The sequence below is a fragment of the Coccomyxa subellipsoidea genome, assembly GCF_000258705.1.
Source record: "Coccomyxa subellipsoidea C-169, whole genome shotgun sequence".
Taxonomy (NCBI): Eukaryota; Viridiplantae; Chlorophyta; class Trebouxiophyceae; family Coccomyxaceae; genus Coccomyxa; species Coccomyxa subellipsoidea.
Window position 1 is genome coordinate 679,461 of NW_005178030.1, and position 22,744 is coordinate 702,204.

Genomic DNA, 22,744 nt, shown 5'->3' on the forward strand with positions numbered 1-22,744 from the left:
GGACACAAGCCCTAATCCGAACACACCACATCGCAAGAGAGCAGGACCCAATCTTGACTACTTGGTAACAACAGTGCGTGAAACATTGTCCTTCGCACAGGTACTTATCAGCAGGTACTTGTGGGCAGACACGCACTGCAGAAAAGGAGGAGTTATGGCGAGGTGAGCATTTGCTGCTGTACATGCTGTGTATCAATCTGGTGCACCAGAATTTGAACGGAAACGAAAACTGAATGGACTCAGCACATTGAGTTCTTTCGCAGCAGCCTCAGTTGAGATGGCAGAGGAGAGCAGACAGCCTGGTTACAGCGGCGCTGGCTGCACCCACATCTGCTTTTGACATTCCAGCAGCCCCCATCCTCATACCAGAGGGACCCTGGAAGGAGGTGGAGGGCTCTGTTAATGCCGCCAAGGGCTTCAAAGCCCAAGGTCAGGCCTTGTCTTCCCCCAGCTTTTCCTTGTGCTTTTTCTCATGTAATGGGTTCGCATGCACCTGTTGGGCCCAGACCCTCCTGCTGAACATACCAGAAGGGCTCAAGTGTTATACCTCATTGCTTGAAGCACTTCACTGCTATTCCTCGCATAAGTAATCTCCTGGATCACAGCATCGTGATGCCTGTTTGGGCATCAGGCATGCACGGCGGGCTGAGGGCATCGGGACCCAAGGCGGACATTGCATTAATTGTGGCGGAGGAAGGCGCGGCCGCGGCTGGAGCGTTCACCACCAACATAATGTGCGCGGCACCCGTCACCTACTGCCGCCAAATGCTTGCTCGGAGTTCGCGCTCCAAGGCGGTTAGTCACTCCCACATAACCCACAGCAACTGTGCATTCGCCCATCCCTTGACATCCGGCAAGCAGGGGGATCTACACATTAAACTTGGGCATAGATATAGATCTCCCTGCGGCAGGGCCGGAAACCCCTGCCAGTCAGTCCTGCGCTTTATTGCTGGCTTGCTCTGGGATATTACTGTCTCCGTAAAACATTGCTGTGAAGTAAATCCTGAGGAACGCAGACACCTGGTTGCACAGCTGTCAGGACTGCAGCCACAGCAGGTTCAGTACAGTGGTGCATTCTGCACTGCTTATAAGACTTCTGCCCGGTCACGCAGCTGCCAGGCAGGACTTGTGACCACCGCTGTACTGAATGACGAGGAAGAACACAGCCGAAATACAACAGGACAAACACAGCCGGTGTCTTGGCGCGCAACGGCCATGCATGCATGTGCGCACAGGTGCTCATAAATGCGGGCCAGGCAAACGCGGCGACGGGGGACGCGGGCTATCAGGACTGCCTGGAGAGCGCGGATGCTGTGGCCAAGGCACTCGGGATAGCACCAGAGGAGGTTCTATTACTCTCTACGGGCGTCATCGGCCGCCGCATCAAGCTGGACGCGCTGAAGTCGGCCGTGCCGGAGCTGGCCGGGAATCTGGGCAGCGGTGTGGAGGATGCGCACCACGCGGCTGTGGCTATCACTACCACGGACCTTGTCAGCAAGAGCGCTGCGCTGGAGGTGCGGCCTGGTTTGTCATAGGCTATACGTTACTTTTATAAATAGTTTCTCACTCTCAAAGGTGTGCACATGTCGAGCAACATCTGAATCATACTCTCTCGTATTCTTGGTTGATTTTATTGCTCAATGCATGGTGGAGCTTGTCAGAGCATATAGCACAATCATCCTGATGCTTGCTAGAGCGGCTCTGAGAGTTGCACCTCTGCGAGTATTCTCAGAACCATGCCCTTGATGAACGAGAGGCAGTTGCGTAAAAGCATACAGAAGCTTGCAAAACCCTATTAAGTCCGGTGCATTCTCTTGCAGATGGGTCCCCCCAGTATGCAAACGGTCTTCTTTCCATTGCATTACTTGCACCTTTACTGCCCTTTTAAGCAGTGCTTGCCAGCTGTGCACAGTACGCGCGCATCATGCCAAATGTGAAGATGTTTTGTGCTGTGCGCAGGTGGAGATAGGCGGAGCGAAGGTGCGCGTGGGGGGCATCGCAAAGGGGTCTGGCATGATCCACCCCAACATGGCCACCATGCTCAGCGTCATCACATCGGACGCCGCTGTAGACGAGTCCCTCTGGACAGACATCGTGCGGCGGGGTGCCATCAACAGCTTCAACCAGGTCAGCCCTGGTTTTGCTCTATACACGAGTTTCTACATATTTATCCAATGTGTGCCGTGTGATGCATGTTCCCTCGTGTATTGGTGGTTGTCTTCAGGAGTGCATGTGCTGCTCTTTGTGCAGATCCTGTGGCGCAAGTGACAGATCTGGCACCCTTTGGAAGTGGTGTTGTGCATGTAATGTATGTTGCTCTATCAACTGCAGCGCTGCATTGATTCGCTGGGACCAAGGGGCCAGAGTGTTGAATGCAGATCTCGGTGGACGGAGACACGAGCACAAATGACACAGTGATTGGAATGGCGAGCGGAGCGGCAGGGAACGCGCTCATAAGCGACCCGGCCAGCCCAGAGGCGAAGCAGCTCGAGGACGCAGTCACCGCCCTGCTGCAGGCATGTGTTGCCACCTGCCTCTTTAGCCACTCTGCCATTGCTATTGCTTTTCGCAGCGTAAAAGAGGACATCTCAAAATTCTGGAGAGGGATTGAGGGACCCTAGCTATCAAGTACACCAATAGAATGCAAGTAAGGAAATACAGGGAGGATTGGATGTGCTTGGCTCGGGGATGGGCTATGAGTGATCATAAGAATTGTCTACTAGCAGTGAGGGATATCTGCGACTCTGCCTAGGTGATGAAGGGGGATGAATAAAATGCGCAGGGGTTGGCGAAGTCGATAGCGTGGGATGGCGAGGGGGCGACGTGCCTGATGGAGGTGCAAGTGTCGGGGGCGCCCAGCGATGAGGCGGCACGCACAATCTCAAAATCCGTGGTCGCCTCCTCCCTTGTAAAGGCGGCCGTCTACGGGCACGACCCCAACTGGGGCCGCATTGCCTGCGCTGCCGGGTGCGCCCCTCATACCATATCTGAGATTTACAAATTTGAACATCAAGGCAGAGCAAGCGCCGCCGATTAGATGAGGCTGCATGATTGGACTTTTGGACATTTATTGCCACTTGAAAGAGCCTGGCTTCTGGGCCTGTTCACAGTGTCATGAATCAAGCATGCAGAAGTTGAGCATGTGAGGATCACCTGGTCTACCATTCAAGTGAAGCAGAGAGAGACACATCTCCGAGCTACTTGCATGGGGCAATGGATGGGCGGGAATGGAGCTTTGCTTAGCATGCACATTGTCAGCCCACAGATGTACAGCAGATGAAGCAGGTGCATGCAGACATTCTAACAGCAGTCTTGCATGGCAGGTATGCCGGAGTGCCCTATGATCCCAACGAGCTGAACATCCAGCTTGGGGACATCCCTCTTATGGAGGCCGGACAGCCGCTGGCCTTTGACGCCAAGGCTGCCAGCGCCTATCTCACCTCCACCACTGCCGTGCATGGAACGGTGTACATCACCCTCTCTGTGGGGTCTGGCCCCGGCAATGGCGCTGCATGGGGCTGCGATCTCAGCTATGACTATGTGAAGATCAACGCAGAGTACACAACCTGATCAGGCTCCAGGGCTGAAGCAGGATTGTGTGCTGCTGACCGTGGCTTATTAGAGATTGCATGAGCAGATTCTGATATCCAACGTCCTTTCTGCTGCACAGTTTGGTGGAGCTGTTCTCCTCAGCACTTATGACACAATGAATGACTGCGAGCTCCTGAAGCGTCGGGATTGTTGACTGCCTCCTCAATTGATACTGACAATTCAGACATTGTTCAATGGCCTTTACCGCAAATGTTGCAATTCCTACTGCTGCGATGTCCTGCAACGGATATTCTGTCCTCGAATTCGACTCACAAAACATAATCTCTCTCTCTCATGATTTACCTATGACACATGCTTTGCTCTCGGCCTCAGGCGCAGATGAATGCCATCTGTTGACTCCAGGCTCAGGTTCTCCTCTTTGAAATGCAGCTGTCTGTCTGCCTCGGATGGAAGCTCTACTGTGAACCTCTGGAGAATGTGACCGAGGACAAGCGTGGCAGTGTTCATCGCATACTTCTGCCCCAAGCAATTCCTGCACAGAAACACATTCCCTTTTTCATAAGCGACCGTACTTTCACGAAATTTGTGCAAGCTCACTGTGCTATCGATGCTGGATTTCTCACATGTATAAACATGCGGTTCATTACTTGAAAATTCAATTTTCGGGCATGTCATCCAAAAAATACAGATGCTCGAGGGGCATTACATGGGCCTCACCTCAGTCCAAATCCAAAGGGGATGAAAGCCAGCGGATGGCCGCCTGGGTGCTTCACTGGGCACAGCTTGTCACTCTTATCTGCTGCACCAATACAACCCTTCAATATTGATGCTGCAATGATAATCCCCAGTCTGCAATCCCCAATCTTTGTATCATGCCTGAAAGCTCGCATGCAAAGGGCCCATGCTGTAGATCACAAATGTATCCATGTAGCCCAGCAAGAAAGCAAGTTGCACCTGTGCCAGAATCTGCCTCCAGAAACCTTTCAGGCTTGAATTTGCCGGGTTCAGGCCAGTACTCTGGGTTGCTGTGTATGGATGCACTGGGGGCCACCAGGGTGGCATTCCTGGGTAGCACATGTTTGCCAAGCCTGACATCCTGCTCCAGCACCCGCCAGATCACTCCCCTCCCGGCTGACATCCGCAGAGTCTCCTGCACATCATGCATAAAAGATGTCCACAATACCATGATTTGAATATTTTGGCTTTATCTTTTTCTTTCGGTGTTTTCCCAAATTTGCATGTGAATGTGTGCCACCACCAGGCAGGCAGCGTCATGCCTGCATGCGTGCATGCTGTGCCCCCATGCAAAAGAAAGCCCCTAAAATCTGTTGAATGGTATGGCAGGGAAATGGCAAGGTAAAGCATTGGTCTTTCATGGACACTTCGCACCTGGAGGCAGGCATGCAGATATCTCAGGCTGATGAGCGCCTGGAGGGTGTTTGGTGGCCGGCCACCCCAGGCAGCATCCACCTCTTCTCTGGCAGCCTCCTGAGCGCAAGGGTGGCATGCAAGCTGGTGCAGTGTGTGGCTGAGGATCTTTGAATTGTCGTACACTCCAAACAGCAGCGTCAACACCTGCATGGCAAAGACGAGTCCCAGGTCACTGCCTGCCTGCCTCATGGACCCCACAAAATTTGTCGCTGTCCATCCACGAGATAATATATGTACTTCATCCATAGACGGGTCCATTGTCCGGTGTGTCATACTAGGAAGTGTCAGTTGGCCAGATGTGCACCTCATCATGTACTTCAGCAGTGGAGAATGCTGGGCTGCCATCAGGGCCCTTTGCAGCAATGAGCAGGCTCAGCAGGTCGCCAGTGCCCCACTCGCTCTGCCCCTCGATTTCCTGCTCGCACAAGCTGATTGACGAAATCAATTGAGCCCAAGAAATCAAGCATACAAGGATGCTGTTCCATTGGTGGAGTGCATGCATGCACTCATCACTGTCAGAATCACATGCTTGCGGATTGACTGCCTGCCTTTTTTCCCCTGGATGTTGCAGAATTGATCAGCTTCTCCACATCCTGGTGGATGAAAGTCAGCAGCCTCTGCTTTTCCCTCCTGCATTTCCATCAATACTCCTCCTGGTTCCAGACTCCATCTCATACTGTACGCAAAAGTGATGTCAAGTGCAAACAGAGTATGTATCCAGGCATGTGGTGCCGCACCATGCTGGGCTGAATGGCAGAGTAGGGAAGGATGAGTAACGGAGGCGCTGCAGCAGCTGCACAGCCTCCCCAAATGCTCGGAAAAGCTGAGTGGCGCTCTCTCCTGCTTGTGAGCCAAATGCATTGACCTGGCAAAATCCAAGTTTGCAGCTCAGCAGCTATTGAGCTACTTGCCTTACAAGGAGCATTGTAGAATTTGCTGTCAAGTGCAAAATTTGGGGAATAAGAAAAAGGGATGCCTCAAAAGCATTTCAGACCTGATTGAGGCGCAACCAAAGCATTCTCGCTGCCATGTTGAACTCAATCACCACGCCTTCTCCCTGCACGCATGAATTTGTTGAAAAGCAGCACAATCTTCTACATCAAGAGTGCTTCTCAGGTGCCTATCGATTGCTGTAACCCATATAAAAAACACATCCTCCCGACTCCTTGCCTGTGCATCTCCTTCCCCTTCTGTCCAGTCATCCAAGGTTGACTCCACCATCTTGTTGAACGCTGGCAGCATGCTCTGCTGAAATGGCTGCCCTGACAGCACACCGTGCCACAGCTGCCTGCGTGCTTTTGCCTGGGCACCCTTTGTGTACCTACGCATTGAAGTGTTCTTGGATAACAAGCATGCACATCAGGAACGGAGCTATTTAGTGCGCAGACCACTGACATTATGGCACCAGCTCAAAAGCAATGAAGCGCACCCTATCCCGCGGGCACCCAGCAGGCCTTTCAAGAAGTCAAGGCCATCCACTCTCTTTTCCAGCCTGGTGCCATTCACTTGCTGCAGCAGCTTTGGGTCATTAATTGAGACAGACAGGCTCCCCACGCCATCCCAAAACCTCGCGATGGGGCCGTATCTGGAACAGGAAGTCTCTCAGTTGAAATCCCATTTATTCTGCAGTAAGTTCAAGGAAATCCAGATTGTCCGTTGGTCCCTGTAGAGGTGATGCTGGGCATCGGACTGGCCAAAGGAAGGCGCCCTCGCGCGCGCGATTGAGGATTGGGATTGATCATGGTGCATAATTCATGAGCCACACCTCTCGTGGAGGTGATCGAGGAACAGCACAAGGCCGCCCTGGGCCTGCATGTCTGCTGCATTGCCCCACAAAAAGGATTCTGTTGGACCTGGTAGCTTGTTCCCAATCAGCTTCGATCGGGTGTACTGGAACACACATCTGACAATGTACGTGAAGACCACGCAAAAGATGGCAATTAGAGCGATGTCCGTCATAGCTGCCGATCCAATTGGCACGGCAATTTCGAGTGTCTGTGAAAGGATCATTACTTCACATGTGCATTGTCTGGGGAATGATTGGGAAACGGTACTCTTTCACAAGTCATGAGGAAAGCAAGATTACACCCAGTATCATGAATTTGAGATCCAAGGGATCGAAGTCCCGCTTACGAGGCTAGAGGTCGCTTCCGCAGAAGAGGAAGCTGAATGTTAGTCACAGACCTCACGTGCTGGAAATTTGCAATTCAATTCCGAATGAGTCATCATGAGTGGTCAGCACTCTCAAGAGTAAGGTAAGCTTCTAGGTGACAACAACAAGTGGAGACAATTGCATTCCGAATGATGGTGATCAAAGGCAATAAACACACACACGACTGCACTGCCCCTGGCACTTGACAGCAGAGGAAACACGCAATCAATGGAGTTCTCGAGAGCTCGTGCATTGCCTAGCTCAAAGACTCAGACTGTCAGGACACCCCAACCTCATCCAGCTGATCTTGGCTGCCAGGCACTCCGCATCTGTGCAGACTGCCATCACTACAGGCCTGCAGCTTGGCTAATCACCCCCAAGTAGTCCTCCTTTATAGTGCCAACGCAGAACTGCCATGACAGAAATGGCATCATCAGATGCTGATCTGTATAATTGGTCAGGCAAGCAGATGACAGCAGCCAGAATATAAGTGCCCAGCAGATGATGCGATGCATGCAAGCAACAACGTTCAGAGCAGCTGCAATGGATCTCAGAAATCTCTCTAAGTTATGCATGTTGCAAGATTGATAAAAATGCAAGAGAAAGAGAGGGAAGGCTTACAATCTCGCTGGCGTCCATTCGCGTGCCCACTATTCGTAGGCGCACTTCTGCGCCCGCTTGCACCCTGACAGCTTCATCTGTGCTCACGAATGCCGGTTCGCCAGTGGCATTGAACTCAAAGTCCTCTGGAATGAGATGGTTGGACACAAAGAGCTGCAGAGGTCCAGCATCCGCAAAAAACCCCACCTGCAACAAAAAGGAAAGCTACAGTGAAGCGTGTTAATGGCAGCCTCTGATAGAACTGGTCTGAATGGGCAATGTTGATGGGCATGCATAGCACTGCATTGTGCTGAAGTCAAGGTTGCATGCATGACATTGAAAACGGCGTACCTTGTTAACTGAGGACACCACGCAGTCAAGGACCTCTCCCTTGAAGGGTCTCAAAACCACGCAGCTGTACTGCACCTTGAAGAGTGCTGTGCCAGAGCCTTCCCTGATGCTCCCTTTACCAACATGGCCCATGCCAGTGACACAGATGATGAAGCCATACTTCCCACTGCATGTGCCTTCCACCTGAGAACAAAAGCAATCAATGTTCACATTGGAATTCTGGTGAGTCTGTGATTCTCAAAAGCGAAAATGTTGCTGACCACACCTCTGAGATCAACTTCTGTTCCAAGACTTCACGCAAGCGAGGTCCAAAGAATCGAGGCTGGAGTTCCAGTTCCCTCTCCAACTCGACTAGATAAAGCATGCGTGATCCTCGAGGACTTATAGGAATCTGCAGAGGCAACTTATGAACAGAGTGCAGTCATTACAGGCTTGGCAAGGCAGCGATGGCGTTATCAGATATACACAACATCCACAACTATCTCTTTTTTTCAGTGACTAAGTTCTAACGATCCTCCACAGTTCACAAGTGGATGTGCATCGGTTAGAATGTGAAATTTCCCTTTAAGAGGTACCACTGAAGCAATTTATTAATATCTGCAATCAACGATATCCACGTTGAGGGCTTTAAGAGTAATCTGAACGTAAATGTCCTGGTGAAGAATAGATGCAAATTTGCAACTTTAAAGCAGACTTGCAGCAGAGCTGGCGTGCAGTTGCCTATTCCGGCAATGCATGCAGAAGCAATTTCTCACCTCGATCATCAGGTCGATGGCCATGAAGCCATCACAGTATTATCAAACAACGCGCATTGAAGCACATTGCTTTTGTATCGAAGGAACCTCTCAGTACAAGAGCAGCTTCTGATGCAGTGCAGGACTGTAGAGCCTTGATTAATCTCCAATTTTATATCGGATGCAGTGATGTCCATAGTCTAATAACCAATTTCAAAGTATCAAGATATGAAGCCTAGATCATGTCTGGCCACCCTTGACCATCCTGATGTGACTGACTTCTGAGCCGCTATGAGAGCCTTTTTGACGCCAAAGAATAGCTCATCCAGGCATTTCTCAGGTGAGCAATTAATTCAGATTTTTCAGCTCCTCGGCACCGACGTTGCATTTTATTGTCCGCGATCGTTGTCATTCTGTGACCATGGTGATCTGTAGTCTCCATCGAGATAAAGGCACCTGCTCATTGATTGTGTTCATGTTGAAAGCATGGATTGCAGGCATCTTTATGACAAGCTTCTGCCTCTGCAGGATATGAACGCATGAAAGCACAGTGATACCATTCTCTGCTCAGACACAACACCCCACCAATGGCACCCAAGAAGGGGTCTAGGTCAATAAGAAGCCAGCAGGCTTCTCCATGGGGGACTTTGAAGGGCCTAGCACACCGTCTGAACGATCCCTCTGACACAAGGGCTGCCATCTGGGTCTCAGCTGGAATCCTACTGTTTGAGGCTGTCATCTGCCCACTCATCATCGCCAAAGTACCCTGTGCGCCACAGCTGTTATCTGCTGCCATCAAAATGACAATGGTCTGCAGCATCATTACGTCACGTGTTTCTGCAAGCAATTATTCTGCTGTGCTAGAGTCTTCCTTATCATGCAAAGCGCCGACGATTATCAAGCTGTTGCCTTGTGCCTGCAGACACAGAGCTTGACTGGGTGGCTTACATGGAAGAGGTGGAGGGCTTTCTCAAGGCACGCTTCCATCTTGCAGCCCCTTTGACAGAGACACACCTCAACAGCTGAATGCTGCAAAATTCATCAGGGAAATGCACTTGGCTCCACCAGCAAGGCAGCCGTTTGCCTGCGTGCAGATGCTGAGTTGGCTGCTGAAAGCAGGGGCAGCTGGATTACAGGGAGCTGAAGGGGCAGACAGGGCCACTGGTCTACCCAGCAGGCTTCGTGTATGTGTTTGCCTTCCTGCGCTGGCTCACCAGTGGAGGGAACATCAGGGCTGCGCAGTACGTCTTTGCTGTAATATATGTGGCCACCCAGGCAGTCATGCTGTGGCTGTACATAAAGGCAAAGGTGAGGCTTCATCCTTAGTCTTGCTTGCCATATTGTCCTCCAGAACGCTCATCATTACCGTTCCAAGGCGGGCGTGTGACGATAGTTTGTATAGAAGCTAAGGACCCATGTTCCATTCTGGGGCTTCTTAGCGCTGACATGAGCTCAGCTGATTGCTTCAGGTCGTGCCACCGTGGGCGCTGACACTGCTGGCGCTGTCAAAGCGGCTGCACTCCATCTATGTGCTGCGGCTGTTCAACGACTGCGTGGCAATGCTGCTGGCCTACATTGCCACAGGTGCGTCCATGCTCCAAATGAGATGTCATAAATACCGGTAACTTGGATCCTTGTTTACTCCAAGATTGGCCCTTGGGCGCAATACAAAGAAGTACGAGCAGGAAACGTAAGCTGCTAACCATGCTAAGCATTGCTAACCATAAAATTATGCTTAGCGGCGGTCTTGCTATCAGGCAGCACAGACCCCTCTCTATCTCAAATCCATTGGTCAGGTGGCAATTTCGTTTTCATAAAGAGGGCTGACTTGCATGCATGCACGTGTGCAGGGCTGCTGCTGCTTCAGCGGTGGCGCGCTTCCATTGTGGTGTACAGCGCAGCAGTGTCTGTGAAGATGAACGTTCTGCTGATGGCCCCGCCCGTCCTTGTTGTCCTCTTGAAGGCACGTCTATCCCATCCTTTTTCATCACATCATCCTGTGATGTTGTGGCATGCAAAGCACACCAATACCGCTTGATGACAGCTTGCATGTTGAGGTATGCATTTAGCTCTGCTGACATACTACACCTCAAACAATCATCAGGCAATCTCGCAGGAGGGAGCAGACAATTCACAGAGACCTTTGTGTAGCAAGCAGAGCATGGGGTGTGCATCTGAGACCTGGAGAACAAGTAGGAGACTAATGTGGGATTTGCATGGTATGGCACAGGGAGCAGATATGCAGGATATAGTGGAGGGAGTCATGCAGGGGCTGGCGCTGCAGATGTTTCTGGGGGCGCCATTTCTGCTGCACAACGCTGGCGCGTACCTGAGCCGCGCGTTTGAGCTGTCGCGCGTCTTCCAGCACGTGTGGAGCGTCAATTTTAAATTTCTGCCGGAGACGCTGTTCCTGTCAAGGGGCGTTGCTTCCTCCCTGCTGGCCGCCCACCTGGCACTGCTGCTGCTGTTTGCTCACTACAGGCGCGTGTGCTGCGGCAAATTGCCCTGACTGACTGAACCTGTGCTAATTTTTGACTTCTGCTTCTCACGCAGTAGCTGCCTGCATGTCCTTTGCTGTGCACCACTGAGGGGACAGCGCTCTGTGCCTTAAAGGGAGGGCAGGCCAGTGCAGTCAATGGCAGCGTGTTGTCAGTGAAATTCAGTGGTGGGCGAGGGTGATCAGGGCATGCTGTTGCTGACTTGCTGTCATCTGTCTGCGTATCAGGTGGTGCAGGGAGGAAGGGGGCTTGTGGGCGGTGGTACAATCAGTCATGCATCGGCTGGTACTGTCTGTGCAGCTTCAGGAAAAGCAGAGGGGAGGCCTGCGAGGGAGGGTGGCTCAGAAGAGACCTGCGCCTGCGGCCAACCAGACGCGGCTGCCCAAGCTGCCGCAGCTGCCAGCAGCCCACATCCTGTTCCTGGTCTTCAGCGGGAACTTCATTGGCATTGTCTGCGCGCGCACGCTGCACTACCAGTTCTACTCCTGGTGAACCCCAGCCCTGAACAAATCTCAGATGTGGGCCCACCCTGCTTTTCCTAGCGTTCTTGACAAGAGTTCTGCTTGCTCGGGTTGAGTGCCCAAGATGTGCCTGACATGACCTCAGCTATGGGGCGTTCCTGCAGATTTTCCAGCTGCTGCAATGCATGCTGTGAGCAGTGCATGCCTACAAGGAGCCTATTCTGACCATTGCGGTAGTAACCCAACAGTCTTGTGGAATATTGACAAGAATGTTTGCTGCAGGTACTACCACACGATCCCACTGCTGCTTTGGTGCACGCGGCTGCCCACCACAGTGCGCCTGTCGCTGTGGCTCTGCATAGAGGTCATCTTCAATATATTCCCCTCAACTCCAGAAACTTCCCTGGCGCTGCTGGGCTGCCACCTGCTCATTCTCCTAGCGCTGGCTTTTGCGCCTGCTGAACGCGGAAGTGATCGCACGCACTAAAGCGGGGATCCCAGCCCTGGATGAAGCGCAGGGTGTATGGCCTTACTTTTGTTGAGGTTGCCTTCGCTGCAGTCACCTAATTCAATCTTAAGGTGTCATGGGAGTTTGAAGTGGCACTGTCAGGGGCCAGCGTTACGTCTTGGTCAGTGCCTCTGCCTTGAGCGTGAAGAGTAACACAGATTCTAGCATGCTTGCGCAACTACAACACTTCTGGCTATTTGATGACTAACAACCTAAAGTTGGGTCTACAGATGGGTCTGTGTATGGCATGTATTAGCAGTCTTCAATGTAGCCTTCAATTGAACAGTTGCATCAGCTACTGCTGTCCCGTGCGGAACCCACCTGGCATTACTGTGATGGTAATTCCTGAGACTACTGTGCATGGATCATATTAGTACTTTGTATCTCTAATCCGAGGGCAAGACAGATGCTTGAACGGGTGCACCTGCCAGGCAGCTTCAAAGCGGCTCGCGGCGCCAACATACGGCATAGCCTACATAGCCAACAACTGGCCTCAGCCTTTAGCCCATCATGATAATAGGCTAGACATATTTTGTGTTTGAGATGCAGTAGGATGCACTGCTTGGCATGCAGCAAATCGGCAATATGATCTGGGAATTTGCTGGAGGGGTAATGAATAGAACGAATTGTTCTTCAACTACCCGTTGACCAGGGGACTCTAAACCAACTGACCCTATGTTGACATGACATGACGAGCCTTAACGGAACCCTGACCCTGTCAAATTTGACTGGACAGGTGAAAGAGAGTCTCTTCAAGATACTTCTAGCAGTCTGGCCTCTGCAGTCACAAAGTAGGCTTTGGACTACTCACACCTCACAAGCACCCCGGCAGCTGCCGTGTGTGCAAGAGCAATGCGGGCTTCAAATCTACTTCTGCTACTTCTCGCTGTTAATTGTCTGTCCCCAAGCCCGGTAACTGGACAAGGGCTGACGCTTCCTGAGGCTCTTCGCCTTAAGGCAACAGTTGGTGTGGACAAACTGGTGCGCTGCAGTCTCTGTGAACGCTTTGTCCTACACATTTCACAACGCTTTGCGTAGAGAGATTGCAATGCCTCGCAGGACTTTGCATCTGCTCTTTTGTGTTAAATATTGGCTAAACAAGTCAATGGATACTCGCGTGTCTTGCAGGGTAATGTTGTCAACAAACTTCTCGTGAAAGGTGAGACCATCACTCCGAACAAGCTAAACGTCGTCAGATGTCCCAGTATTTCTGAAATGCAGGCATGTCAAGGCGGAATTCTTAATCTAATAGGGGCATATATAGCGCTCCGTTCTGCAATCTGGACTGGACTGGCCATCTACTCCGAGTAGAGTCTTTGACGCAAATCTGCAAAGTCATCCCTGATTGAAAGCCTTGACAAGGATGTGCGGCAATTGTTGCAAGCTCTGGCTGATATTAACTTCAGCTTAATGTCCAGGGATTCACACGAGCATACCGCAGACCCCAACAACCACTCCGCAGAGTCTAACGAGTCTACCTCAAGTTGTCACGAGCACCCCTCTGCCTTCCAGCACTCCGGAGTTTCCTCAATCAACTTCTACCACTGCTATCCTCTTGCAGTCTAGCACGCCGACTTCCACCGGCACACCATTGAACACGTGAGTATCCCGGATTCCGTCACCGCTCTACATATCAATAATTTATGCATGTAACAGTGCATTTCTTAGAGACATAATCTAGCCTCTGAGAGAGGATTGACGAGACCAATGAATGTTAAGCTCGCGAGTCAACTTTACATTTTGCCTGGGCATACATTGTTGAACGCTAGGATGCTCATTAAACATTTGGGAAGTAATCAAGACTTTTTGACATTTTGTTGGTTGAACCCTTCCAGGATATATTTTACCTCAACCACCATCTCCACACCTTCGAGTACTCTGCCTCCGCCAACAAGTACTCTTCCACCGCCCACAAGTAGTCTGCCTCCGCCCGCAAGTACTCTGCCTCCGCCCACAACAACATTTGACGAGTAAGAAGTCCTGAAACATGGTATCATTGATCACGAGTCTGAGATTACACATAGTATGCATATGGTAGTGCCAAAGCGCATCCTTTGAACACGACTTCGGAGCCCGGGTATTGAGAGGTCTGGACCTTCTTGGTGGCGCCATGGTCACACATTTGCAAGCATTGCGTCGTTAACGTTAACATTGCGCCTAAACGCCGCTTAATCCTCGAAGCTTGCTTGCAGTTCAATTTCCTACCTTTTGGCATGGTCACAGTGAAAGAATTTAGTAAAGTCCACGGTGATTAAAGTGGGATTCAATCCTTAGCTAGCTTAGCGCTAATAAGTTGCTTGACATGCAGGTGCTCGCCGTTCTCTCCTAGGACCAATTGTGTTGCTAATTCGTGCGATTTGCCTCCAAATCCGCCCTTTGATTTTTGCGGATGCAGTCAGCTTGATGACGTGATCCTTGACCTCGTTGAACATGCGGGGGTTCAAGATTTGACTTAAAACTCTTGCCTTCGAATTGTTTTCGCGGAGTTCTTCCTCGAGAACTTACCCGACTTGACATCCCTCGTAGGCCTTGAGGCAAGTCTTATTGCCCACTCATGAGCCTTTATTAAGGAGCCACATTCTTGTCTTTTGTTGCGATTATGACGTTGCTTTGTCCAAGATGCATATTAAAGATCATGTTGTTCAAACTTTTTGGTTGCGATTTATGATGTGTGACTTACACGTGGTTATACATTTGCGCAGCGTTTGACTTCGACAGGCAACTTCATTCTCCAAAACAATATTGCCCTTACCGCCATCGATGGCTTCCCGGTGTGGATCTCATTTCTGACCGTAGCTTTTGAAGCATTTTCACGATAGTGTTTCAAGTGTGTTTCCCTACACGTCATTTTACAAATGCGTACAAGGGTCCTCCAAGGGAGTCCAACTTGGATTGAATCAAGCAATCAATCAAAGTGATTATGCGGTTTGTTGGTCATATGCCTATTGCCTCAGTGAGCGTGCATTCCTTGCAACCCTTGGATGCATTCAATGTTGGCACCATGAATAGTGGCTGCTTGGCACACTTATATACTAGAAATTTTGTAACTAATTCCCTTCGCATTCCATTTAGGCCCTAGATACCGTCAACGGAGCAATGCTAATCAAGGGCGATGAGTTTGGCAATGATGTCTCGACCACCATAAGCGGATTTCCGGTAAGAGAATGATTCTTGGGACACTCCTGGGAACATGATGTATTTTTAAGATTTTACTTTGCGGGGACTGAAGTACAAAACCTTACCGTAACCAATCCAAGTTTGAATATTTCGCTCTTTACTGAAATAGAGATAGCTAGGGCTAACAAAATCAGATTAAAATGGAACTTTCGACCTGAATAACAAAAATGTGTTGAGGACCATCATGTTGCATCCTACCAGGTATTGAGGACTATAAATGGGCCTCTCACTATCACATTTAACAATGTGCTAACCAGTATCACTGGCTTCACGGTATGTTATTCGCCCGTATGTTGATGATTTCGAAGAGAATGGAGATTAATTTCCTGTTCGGTTGCAACAATTGAATTGATATCGTGAAATTTTAAACTGATTAGAACGCAAGTTTAACCTCAAAGAATTAGCGCTTTAAACCCACACCATTCATTGCAAACTTTATTGGAGGTGCACTATATGAACTTGTGATCTAACTTTATAGACTGCTTTTGTAGGTGCTCCAAAATATAACGTCCTGTGTCCCATTTACACCGGAAGCTGAGACATGCGTATACATCAACAACAATCCCTTCCTTTCTGACATTTCTGGACTATCAACGTTGGGACAATGCTTCGATGGGGCCTCTTCAGGAGACCCATTTCTGGAATTAATAAGTGTTAAAATTGTCGTGTATCCGCCACTCAGCAATGGCTGTACGCTTTGCTCGTGGGACAGCGTTTGCAATTACATCCTATACGGGGCTGATTCCAATCCTTGCGTATTTTTCGAAAGTTGTTGATAAGTGCGCATTGTCAACAATATTGATCGCTGGTGGGTGGATCCTCGGGATCCACCCACCCGGGCCGGGTCAAGCTAGAACTTGAAGTCCTACTAGGACTTCAATGGCGACCTAGTAGGTCGCCATTGCCAATGGATGAAATGCAAGGTGTACGTGCATGCATAATATGAATCTATGTTGATGCAAATATTTGCAATGTCGCATCATGCTATGATGGAATGTTCTTAGTAACCGTACGGGTGTCACCATGTGAACAAACTACTTTTTCGCGCACAAGCACAGTTTCCCATTAGGCGGAGCTTAATCAACCTTTTCGAGTAGGGAAGAGTATTTACCGCTGTGTGGGCCCGGGACAGCGTTTGTTAGTTGCGAATTACAGAAGACCTGTCAATTGCAATAGCCTTGTGTTGCATGCAGTCGATCTAGAAGTGTGAGGTCGTCTTTCAGGTAAATTGAAAGGGTAGAGTCGATTTCGGATGGGTAATTTATGCATTCTGCGCAGTCTAGTATGTAAAGCTCTGGCCCATATATGATATTATATAACTGCGAGGACGGTAACACTTCTCTTACAGCCTTTGGCAAGGCAGGCCTGAGTACTCAGTACTCAGCGGCTCTTGCTCATACTTAAGTTTGGGTTGAATGTCACCTAACCGGAGATATCCTAACTTAGGTTTCCTAAGTGCATGTCCTCATTTATATATAACTAGGAATATGCAACAAAAAGACAGCGCTCTGTGCCTTAAAGGGAGGGCAGGCCAGTGCAGTCAATGGCAGCGTGTTGTCAGTGAAATTCAGTGGTGGGCGAGGGTGATCAGGGCATGCTGTTGCTGACTTGCTGTCATCTGTCTGCGTATCAGGTGGTGCAGGGAGGAAGGGGGCTTGTGGGCGGTGGTACAATCAGTCATGCATCGGCTGGTACTGTCTGTGCAGCTTCAGGAAAAGCAGAGGGGAGGCCTGCGAGGGAGGGTGGCTCAGAAGAGACCTGCGCCTGCGGCCAACCAGACGCGGCTGCCCAAGCTGCCGCAGCTGCCAGCAGCCCACATCCTGTTCCTGGTCTTCAGCGGGAACTTCATTGGCATTGTCTGCGCGCGCACGCTGCACTACCAGTTCTACTCCTGGTGAACCCCAGCCCTGAACAAATCTCAGATGTGGGCCCACCCTGCTTTTCCTAGCGTTCTTGACAAGAGTTCTGCTTGCTCGGGTTGAGTGCCCAAGATGTGCCTGACATGACCTCAGCTATGGGGCGTTCCTGCAGATTTTCCAGCTGCTGCAATGCATGCTGTGAGCAGTGCATGCCTACAAGGAGCCTATTCTGACCATTGCGGTAGTAACCCAACAGTCTTGTGGAATATTGACAAGAATGTTTGCTGCAGGTACTACCACACGATCCCACTGCTGCTTTGGTGCACGCGGCTGCCCACCACAGTGCGCCTGTCGCTGTGGCTCTGCATAGAGGTCATCTTCAATATATTCCCCTCAACTCCAGAAACTTCCCTGGCGCTGCTGGGCTGCCACCTGCTCATTCTCCTAGCGCTGGCTTTTGCGCCTGCTGAACGCGGAAGTGATCGCACGCACTAAAGCGGGGATCCCAGCCCTGGATGAAGCGCAGGGTGTATGGCCTTACTTTTGTTGAGGTTGCCTTCGCTGCAGTCACCTAATTCAATCTTAAGGTGTCATGGGAGTTTGAAGTGGCACTGTCAGGGGCCAGCGTTACGTCTTGGTCAGTGCCTCTGCCTTGAGCGTGAAGAGTAACACAGATTCTAGCATGCTTGCGCAACTACAACACTTCTGGCTATTTGATGACTAACAACCTAAAGTTGGGTCTACAGATGGGTCTGTGTATGGCATGTATTAGCAGTCTTCAATGTAGCCTTCAATTGAACAGTTGCATCAGCTACTGCTGTCCCGTGCGGAACCCACCTGGCATTACTGTGATGGTAATTCCTGAGACTACTGTGCATGGATCATATTAGTACTTTGTATCTCTAATCCGAGGGCAAGACAGATGCTTGAACGGGTGCACCTGCCAGGCAGCTTCAAAGCGGCTCGCGGCGCCAACATACGGCATAGCCTACATAGCCAACAACTGGCCTCAGCCTTTAGCCCATCATGATAATAGGCTAGACATATTTTGTGTTTGAGATGCAGTAGGATGCACTGCTTGGCATGCAGCAAATCGGCAATATGATCTGGGAATTTGCTGGAGGGGTAATGAATAGAACGAATTGTTCTTCAACTACCCGTTGACCAGGGGACTCTAAACCAACTGACCCTATGTTGACATGACATGACGAGCCTTAACGGAACCCTGACCCTGTCAAATTTGACTGGACAGGTGAAAGAGAGTCTCTTCAAGATACTTCTAGCAGTCTGGCCTCTGCAGTCACAAAGTAGGCTTTGGACTACTCACACCTCACAAGCACCCCGGCAGCTGCCGTGTGTGCAAGAGCAATGCGGGCTTCAAATCTACTTCTGCTACTTCTCGCTGTTAATTGTCTGTCCCCAAGCCCGGTAACTGGACAAGGGCTGACGCTTCCTGAGGCTCTTCGCCTTAAGGCAACAGTTGGTGTGGACAAACTGGTGCGCTGCAGTCTCTGTGAACGCTTTGTCCTACACATTTCACAACGCTTTGCGTAGAGAGATTGCAATGCCTCGCAGGACTTTGCATCTGCTCTTTTGTGTTAAATATTGGCTAAACAAGTCAATGGATACTCGCGTGTCTTGCAGGGTAATGTTGTCAACAAACTTCTCGTGAAAGGTGAGACCATCACTCCGAACAAGCTAAACGTCGTCAGATGTCCCAGTATTTCTGAAATGCAGGCATGTCAAGGCGGAATTCTTAATCTAATAGGGGCATATATAGCGCTCCGTTCTGCAATCTGGACTGGACTGGCCATCTACTCCGAGTAGAGTCTTTGACGCAAATCTGCAAAGTCATCCCTGATTGAAAGCCTTGACAAGGATGTGCGGCAATTGTTGCAAGCTCTGGCTGATATTAACTTCAGCTTAATGTCCAGGGATTCACACGAGCATACCGCAGACCCCAACAACCACTCCGCAGAGTCTAACGAGTCTACCTCAAGTTGTCACGAGCACCCCTCTGCCTTCCAGCACTCCGGAGTTTCCTCAATCAACTTCTACCACTGCTATCCTCTTGCAGTCTAGCACGCCGACTTCCACCGGCACACCATTGAACACGTGAGTATCCCGGATTCCGTCACCGCTCTACATATCAATAATTTATGCATGTAACAGTGCATTTCTTAGAGACATAATCTAGCCTCAAAGTGATTATGCGGTTTGTTGGTCATATGCCTATTGCCTCAGTGAGCGTGCATTCCTTGCAACCCTTGGATGCATTCAATGTTGGCACCATGAATAGTGGCTGCTTGGCACACTTATATACTAGAAATTTTGTAACTAATTCCCTTCGCATTCCATTTAGGCCCTAGATACCGTCAACGGAGCAATGCTAATCAAGGGCGATGAGTTTGGCAATGATGTCTCGACCACCATAAGCGGATTTCCGGTAAGAGAATGATTCTTGGGACACTCCTGGGAACATGATGTATTTTTAAGATTTTACTTTGCGGGGACTGAAGTACAAAACCTTACCGTAACCAATCCAAGTTTGAATATTTCGCTCTTTACTGAAATAGAGATAGCTAGGGCTAACAAAATCAGATTAAAATGGAACTTTCGACCTGAATAACAAAAATGTGTTGAGGACCATCATGTTGCATCCTACCAGGTATTGAGGACTATAAATGGGCCTCTCACTATCACATTTAACAATGTGCTAACCAGTATCACTGGCTTCACGGTATGTTATTCGCCCGTATGTTGATGATTTCGAAGAGAATGGAGATTAATTTCCTGTTCGGTTGCAACAATTGAATTGATATCGTGAAATTTTAAACTGATTAGAACGCAAGTTTAACCTCAAAGAATTAGCGCTTTAAACCCACACCATTCATTGCAAACTTTATTGGAGGTGCACTATATGAACTTGTGATCTAACTTTATAGACTGCTTTTGTAGGTGCTCCAAAATATAACGTCCTGTGTCCCATTTACACCGGAAGCTGAGACATGCGTATACATCAACAACAATCCCTTCCTTTCTGACATTTCTGGACTATCAACGTTGGGACAATGCTTCGATGGGGCCTCTTCAGGAGACCCATTTCTGGAATTAATAAGTGTTAAAATTGTCGTGTATCCGCCACTCAGCAATGGCTGTACGCTTTGCTCGTGGGACAGCGTTTGCAATTACATCCTATACGGGGCTGATTCCAATCCTTGCGTATTTTTCGAAAGTTGTTGATAAGTGCGCATTGTCAACAATATTGATCGCTGGTGGGTGGATCCTCGGGATCCACCCACCTGGGCCGGGTCAAGCTAGAACTTGAAGTCCTACTAGGACTTCAATGGCGACCTAGTAGGTCGCCATTGCCAATGGATGAAATGCAAGGTGTACGTGCATGCATAATATGAATCTATGTTGATGCAAATATTTGCAATGTCGCATCATGCTATGATGGAATGTTCTTAGTAACCGTACGGGTGTCACCATGTGAACAAACTACTTTTTCGCGCACAAGCACAGTTTCCCATTAGGCGGAGCTTAATCAACCTTTTCGAGTAGGGAAGAGTATTTACCGCTGTGTGGGCCCGGGACAGCGTTTGTTAGTTGCGAATTACAGAAGACCTGTCAATTGCAATAGCCTTGTGTTGCATGCAGTCGATCTAGAAGTGTGAGGTCGTCTTTCAGGTAAATTGAAAGGGTAGAGTCGATTTCGGATGGGTAATTTATGCATTCTGCGCAGTCTAGTATGTAAAGCTCTGGCCCATATATGATATTATATAACTGCGAGGACGGTAACACTTCTCTTACAGCCTTTGGCAAGGCAGGCCTGAGTACTCAGTACTCAGCGGCTCTTGCTCATACTTAAGTTTGGGTTGAATGTCACCTAACCGGAGATATCCTAACTTAGGTTTCCTAAGTGCATGTCCTCATTTATATATAACTAGGAATCTTGATCTATGGACGGCTCTTATTGTGACAATCATGTCAAGGTGTAATGTGAAAATGGTTAGAGTGCAGCTTGATACCGATCGGGATATTGCGATCTCCCGGACGGGTATGTGCAACCCGGTTTCTTTTTAAGATTGATACACGTTTTCTTGTCCTCGAGGTACTTCAAGAAACACCTGAATAATTGCTTTCCTGTCTTCTCGCCGAATCGGCGGTTCTGGGACTTCCTCCGACTATGACGACGACCCGGATCCACCAGTCATATGGATGCCCAATAGCATCAAGGTCATCTCTCACATAGGCATTCCAACTCTTCAATGGTCTGCATCTAGCCCCGTGCCTAAAATTGTACTGATTAATCATAATATTATCATCTGCATGCAATCATTGATGGGATCCTAGCAGGATCCATTTTAGCCACACGTCCCAACCATTGAAGGCGTCTATACCTGAGCAAATATGAGACCTGAGGTACCTTGCACCTTAAGGTTGCACGAATCTCCATCAGACCATCTTATCCAACAGACTAATACCACGTGTGCACAGAGGCTTCTCAAGCATTTCATCTTGGAAATCTCAACTTTTTAAAAATTTAATTTTTTTTGCATGACTATATATCTAGATCTGGATGGCCCATGTCTCACATGCATTCAATTGTTGCAACGTAATTAACATAGTGGATTGGACTATGACTTTATACCAAATCAATTTGACTCCTTGACAGATATCCTTGTCTCCCCAACCTTTCAATCTTTTCAGCTTATAGTATGCTTCAGCTGCTCTGCTCAGCCTGCTGGCTACTTCTGGTTGCATTGACATCATGTATGATACTTGCAGAGCATATAATGCCTAGATATTTGAACCTATCTACTTGAGTAGAAGCTTCCTTAAGAGCATGGCCTCTAAGATGCAAAATCACTGGATCAATGATGGTGTCCTCTGGGAGTGCACTAGCAATTTTGGATCATGCAAATTCAACGAGAAAGGTTTCGCAGCTTTCAGCATATTCATGTTGTGCAACGATGTGTAAGTCAGTCAGTCAGTCGTTTACATCTATTCCAGCCACCTCAGGCTGATCAGATGTCTGACTCTGATCGTCAGAGTCAGCGCCCAGCATCACATCCAAACGATCTGATACAAATTTGGTAACCCCAATCAAGTCAGTCTGCCAGAAGAACTGCAACATATATGTAGGATACTGAAATAGTGAAGGATGGCTTGTCCCTAATAAGTTGCAGGTGTGGGCACTCGAACACTAAATGTTTCTCATCGCCTAGACTGCCGGGTCCACACAATGTACAAGCACGGTACCCGTCAGCTCGGGAGTCCTGGCCCAAGAGCCAGTGTCCCTAGGCAGGCCATGACAACCCAACCTAAAACGCAGCATTTGTGTGACACATTGAGCAGGCAATGGCAAGGACAAATAAGATTCCCTAGATTTCCTTGTGTGAGAGATTGGCATGGGAA

The 22,744-nt window shown here is 49.3% G+C and overlaps 5 protein-coding genes across 5 annotated transcripts; 3 read left to right on the forward strand and 2 right to left on the reverse strand.

The window, feature by feature from the left end:
- Positions 1-277: 277 nt before the first annotated feature.
- Positions 278-3,570, forward strand: COCSUDRAFT_37487 (putative arginine biosynthesis bifunctional protein argJ 1; the record flags this gene model as incomplete). The annotated part of the gene is made up of 8 exons (XM_005645590.1): positions 278-302; positions 349-429; positions 632-795; positions 1,236-1,514; positions 1,960-2,127; positions 2,379-2,516; positions 2,783-2,967; positions 3,324-3,570. The coding sequence occupies 8 exons, from the start codon at positions 278-280 to the stop codon at positions 3,568-3,570; spliced, it is 1,287 nt and encodes a 428-aa protein (XP_005645647.1).
- A 42-nt stretch (positions 3,571-3,612) lies between these two features.
- Positions 3,613-7,059, reverse strand: COCSUDRAFT_48278 (cytochrome P450). Its single transcript, XM_005645591.1, has 9 exons — positions 6,749-7,059; positions 6,413-6,568; positions 6,154-6,304; positions 5,978-6,040; positions 5,288-5,398; positions 4,942-5,127; positions 4,507-4,702; positions 4,270-4,348; positions 3,613-4,084 (listed from the first exon to the last, which is right to left on the reverse strand). Exons 1-9 carry the CDS (start codon positions 6,991-6,993, stop codon positions 3,895-3,897), a joined length of 1,377 nt encoding a protein of 458 aa, XP_005645648.1. The 5' UTR covers positions 6,994-7,059; the 3' UTR covers positions 3,613-3,894.
- Positions 7,053-8,735, reverse strand: COCSUDRAFT_24904 (RNA polymerase II subunit B7). Its single transcript, XM_005645592.1, has 4 exons — positions 8,352-8,735; positions 8,087-8,269; positions 7,757-7,942; positions 7,053-7,545 (listed from the first exon to the last, which is right to left on the reverse strand). The coding sequence occupies exons 1-4, from the start codon at positions 8,448-8,450 to the stop codon at positions 7,483-7,485; spliced, it is 531 nt and encodes a 176-aa protein (XP_005645649.1). The 5' UTR covers positions 8,451-8,735; the 3' UTR covers positions 7,053-7,482.
- A 185-nt stretch (positions 8,736-8,920) lies between these two features.
- On the forward strand, positions 8,921-12,642 carry COCSUDRAFT_30276 (ALG3-domain-containing protein). Its single transcript, XM_005645593.1, has 9 exons — positions 8,921-9,160; positions 9,349-9,588; positions 9,743-9,795; positions 9,940-10,128; positions 10,290-10,404; positions 10,671-10,787; positions 11,055-11,305; positions 11,625-11,806; positions 12,062-12,642. The coding sequence occupies exons 2-9, from the start codon at positions 9,408-9,410 to the stop codon at positions 12,264-12,266; spliced, it is 1,293 nt and encodes a 430-aa protein (XP_005645650.1). The 5' UTR covers positions 8,921-9,160; positions 9,349-9,407; the 3' UTR covers positions 12,267-12,642.
- Positions 12,643-17,143: 4,501 nt separating this feature from the next.
- Positions 17,144-17,818, forward strand: COCSUDRAFT_43456 (ALG3-domain-containing protein; the record flags this gene model as incomplete). The annotated part of the gene is made up of 2 exons (XM_005645594.1): positions 17,144-17,358; positions 17,614-17,818. The coding sequence occupies 2 exons, from the start codon at positions 17,144-17,146 to the stop codon at positions 17,816-17,818; spliced, it is 420 nt and encodes a 139-aa protein (XP_005645651.1).
- Positions 17,819-22,744: the final 4,926 nt, after the last annotated feature.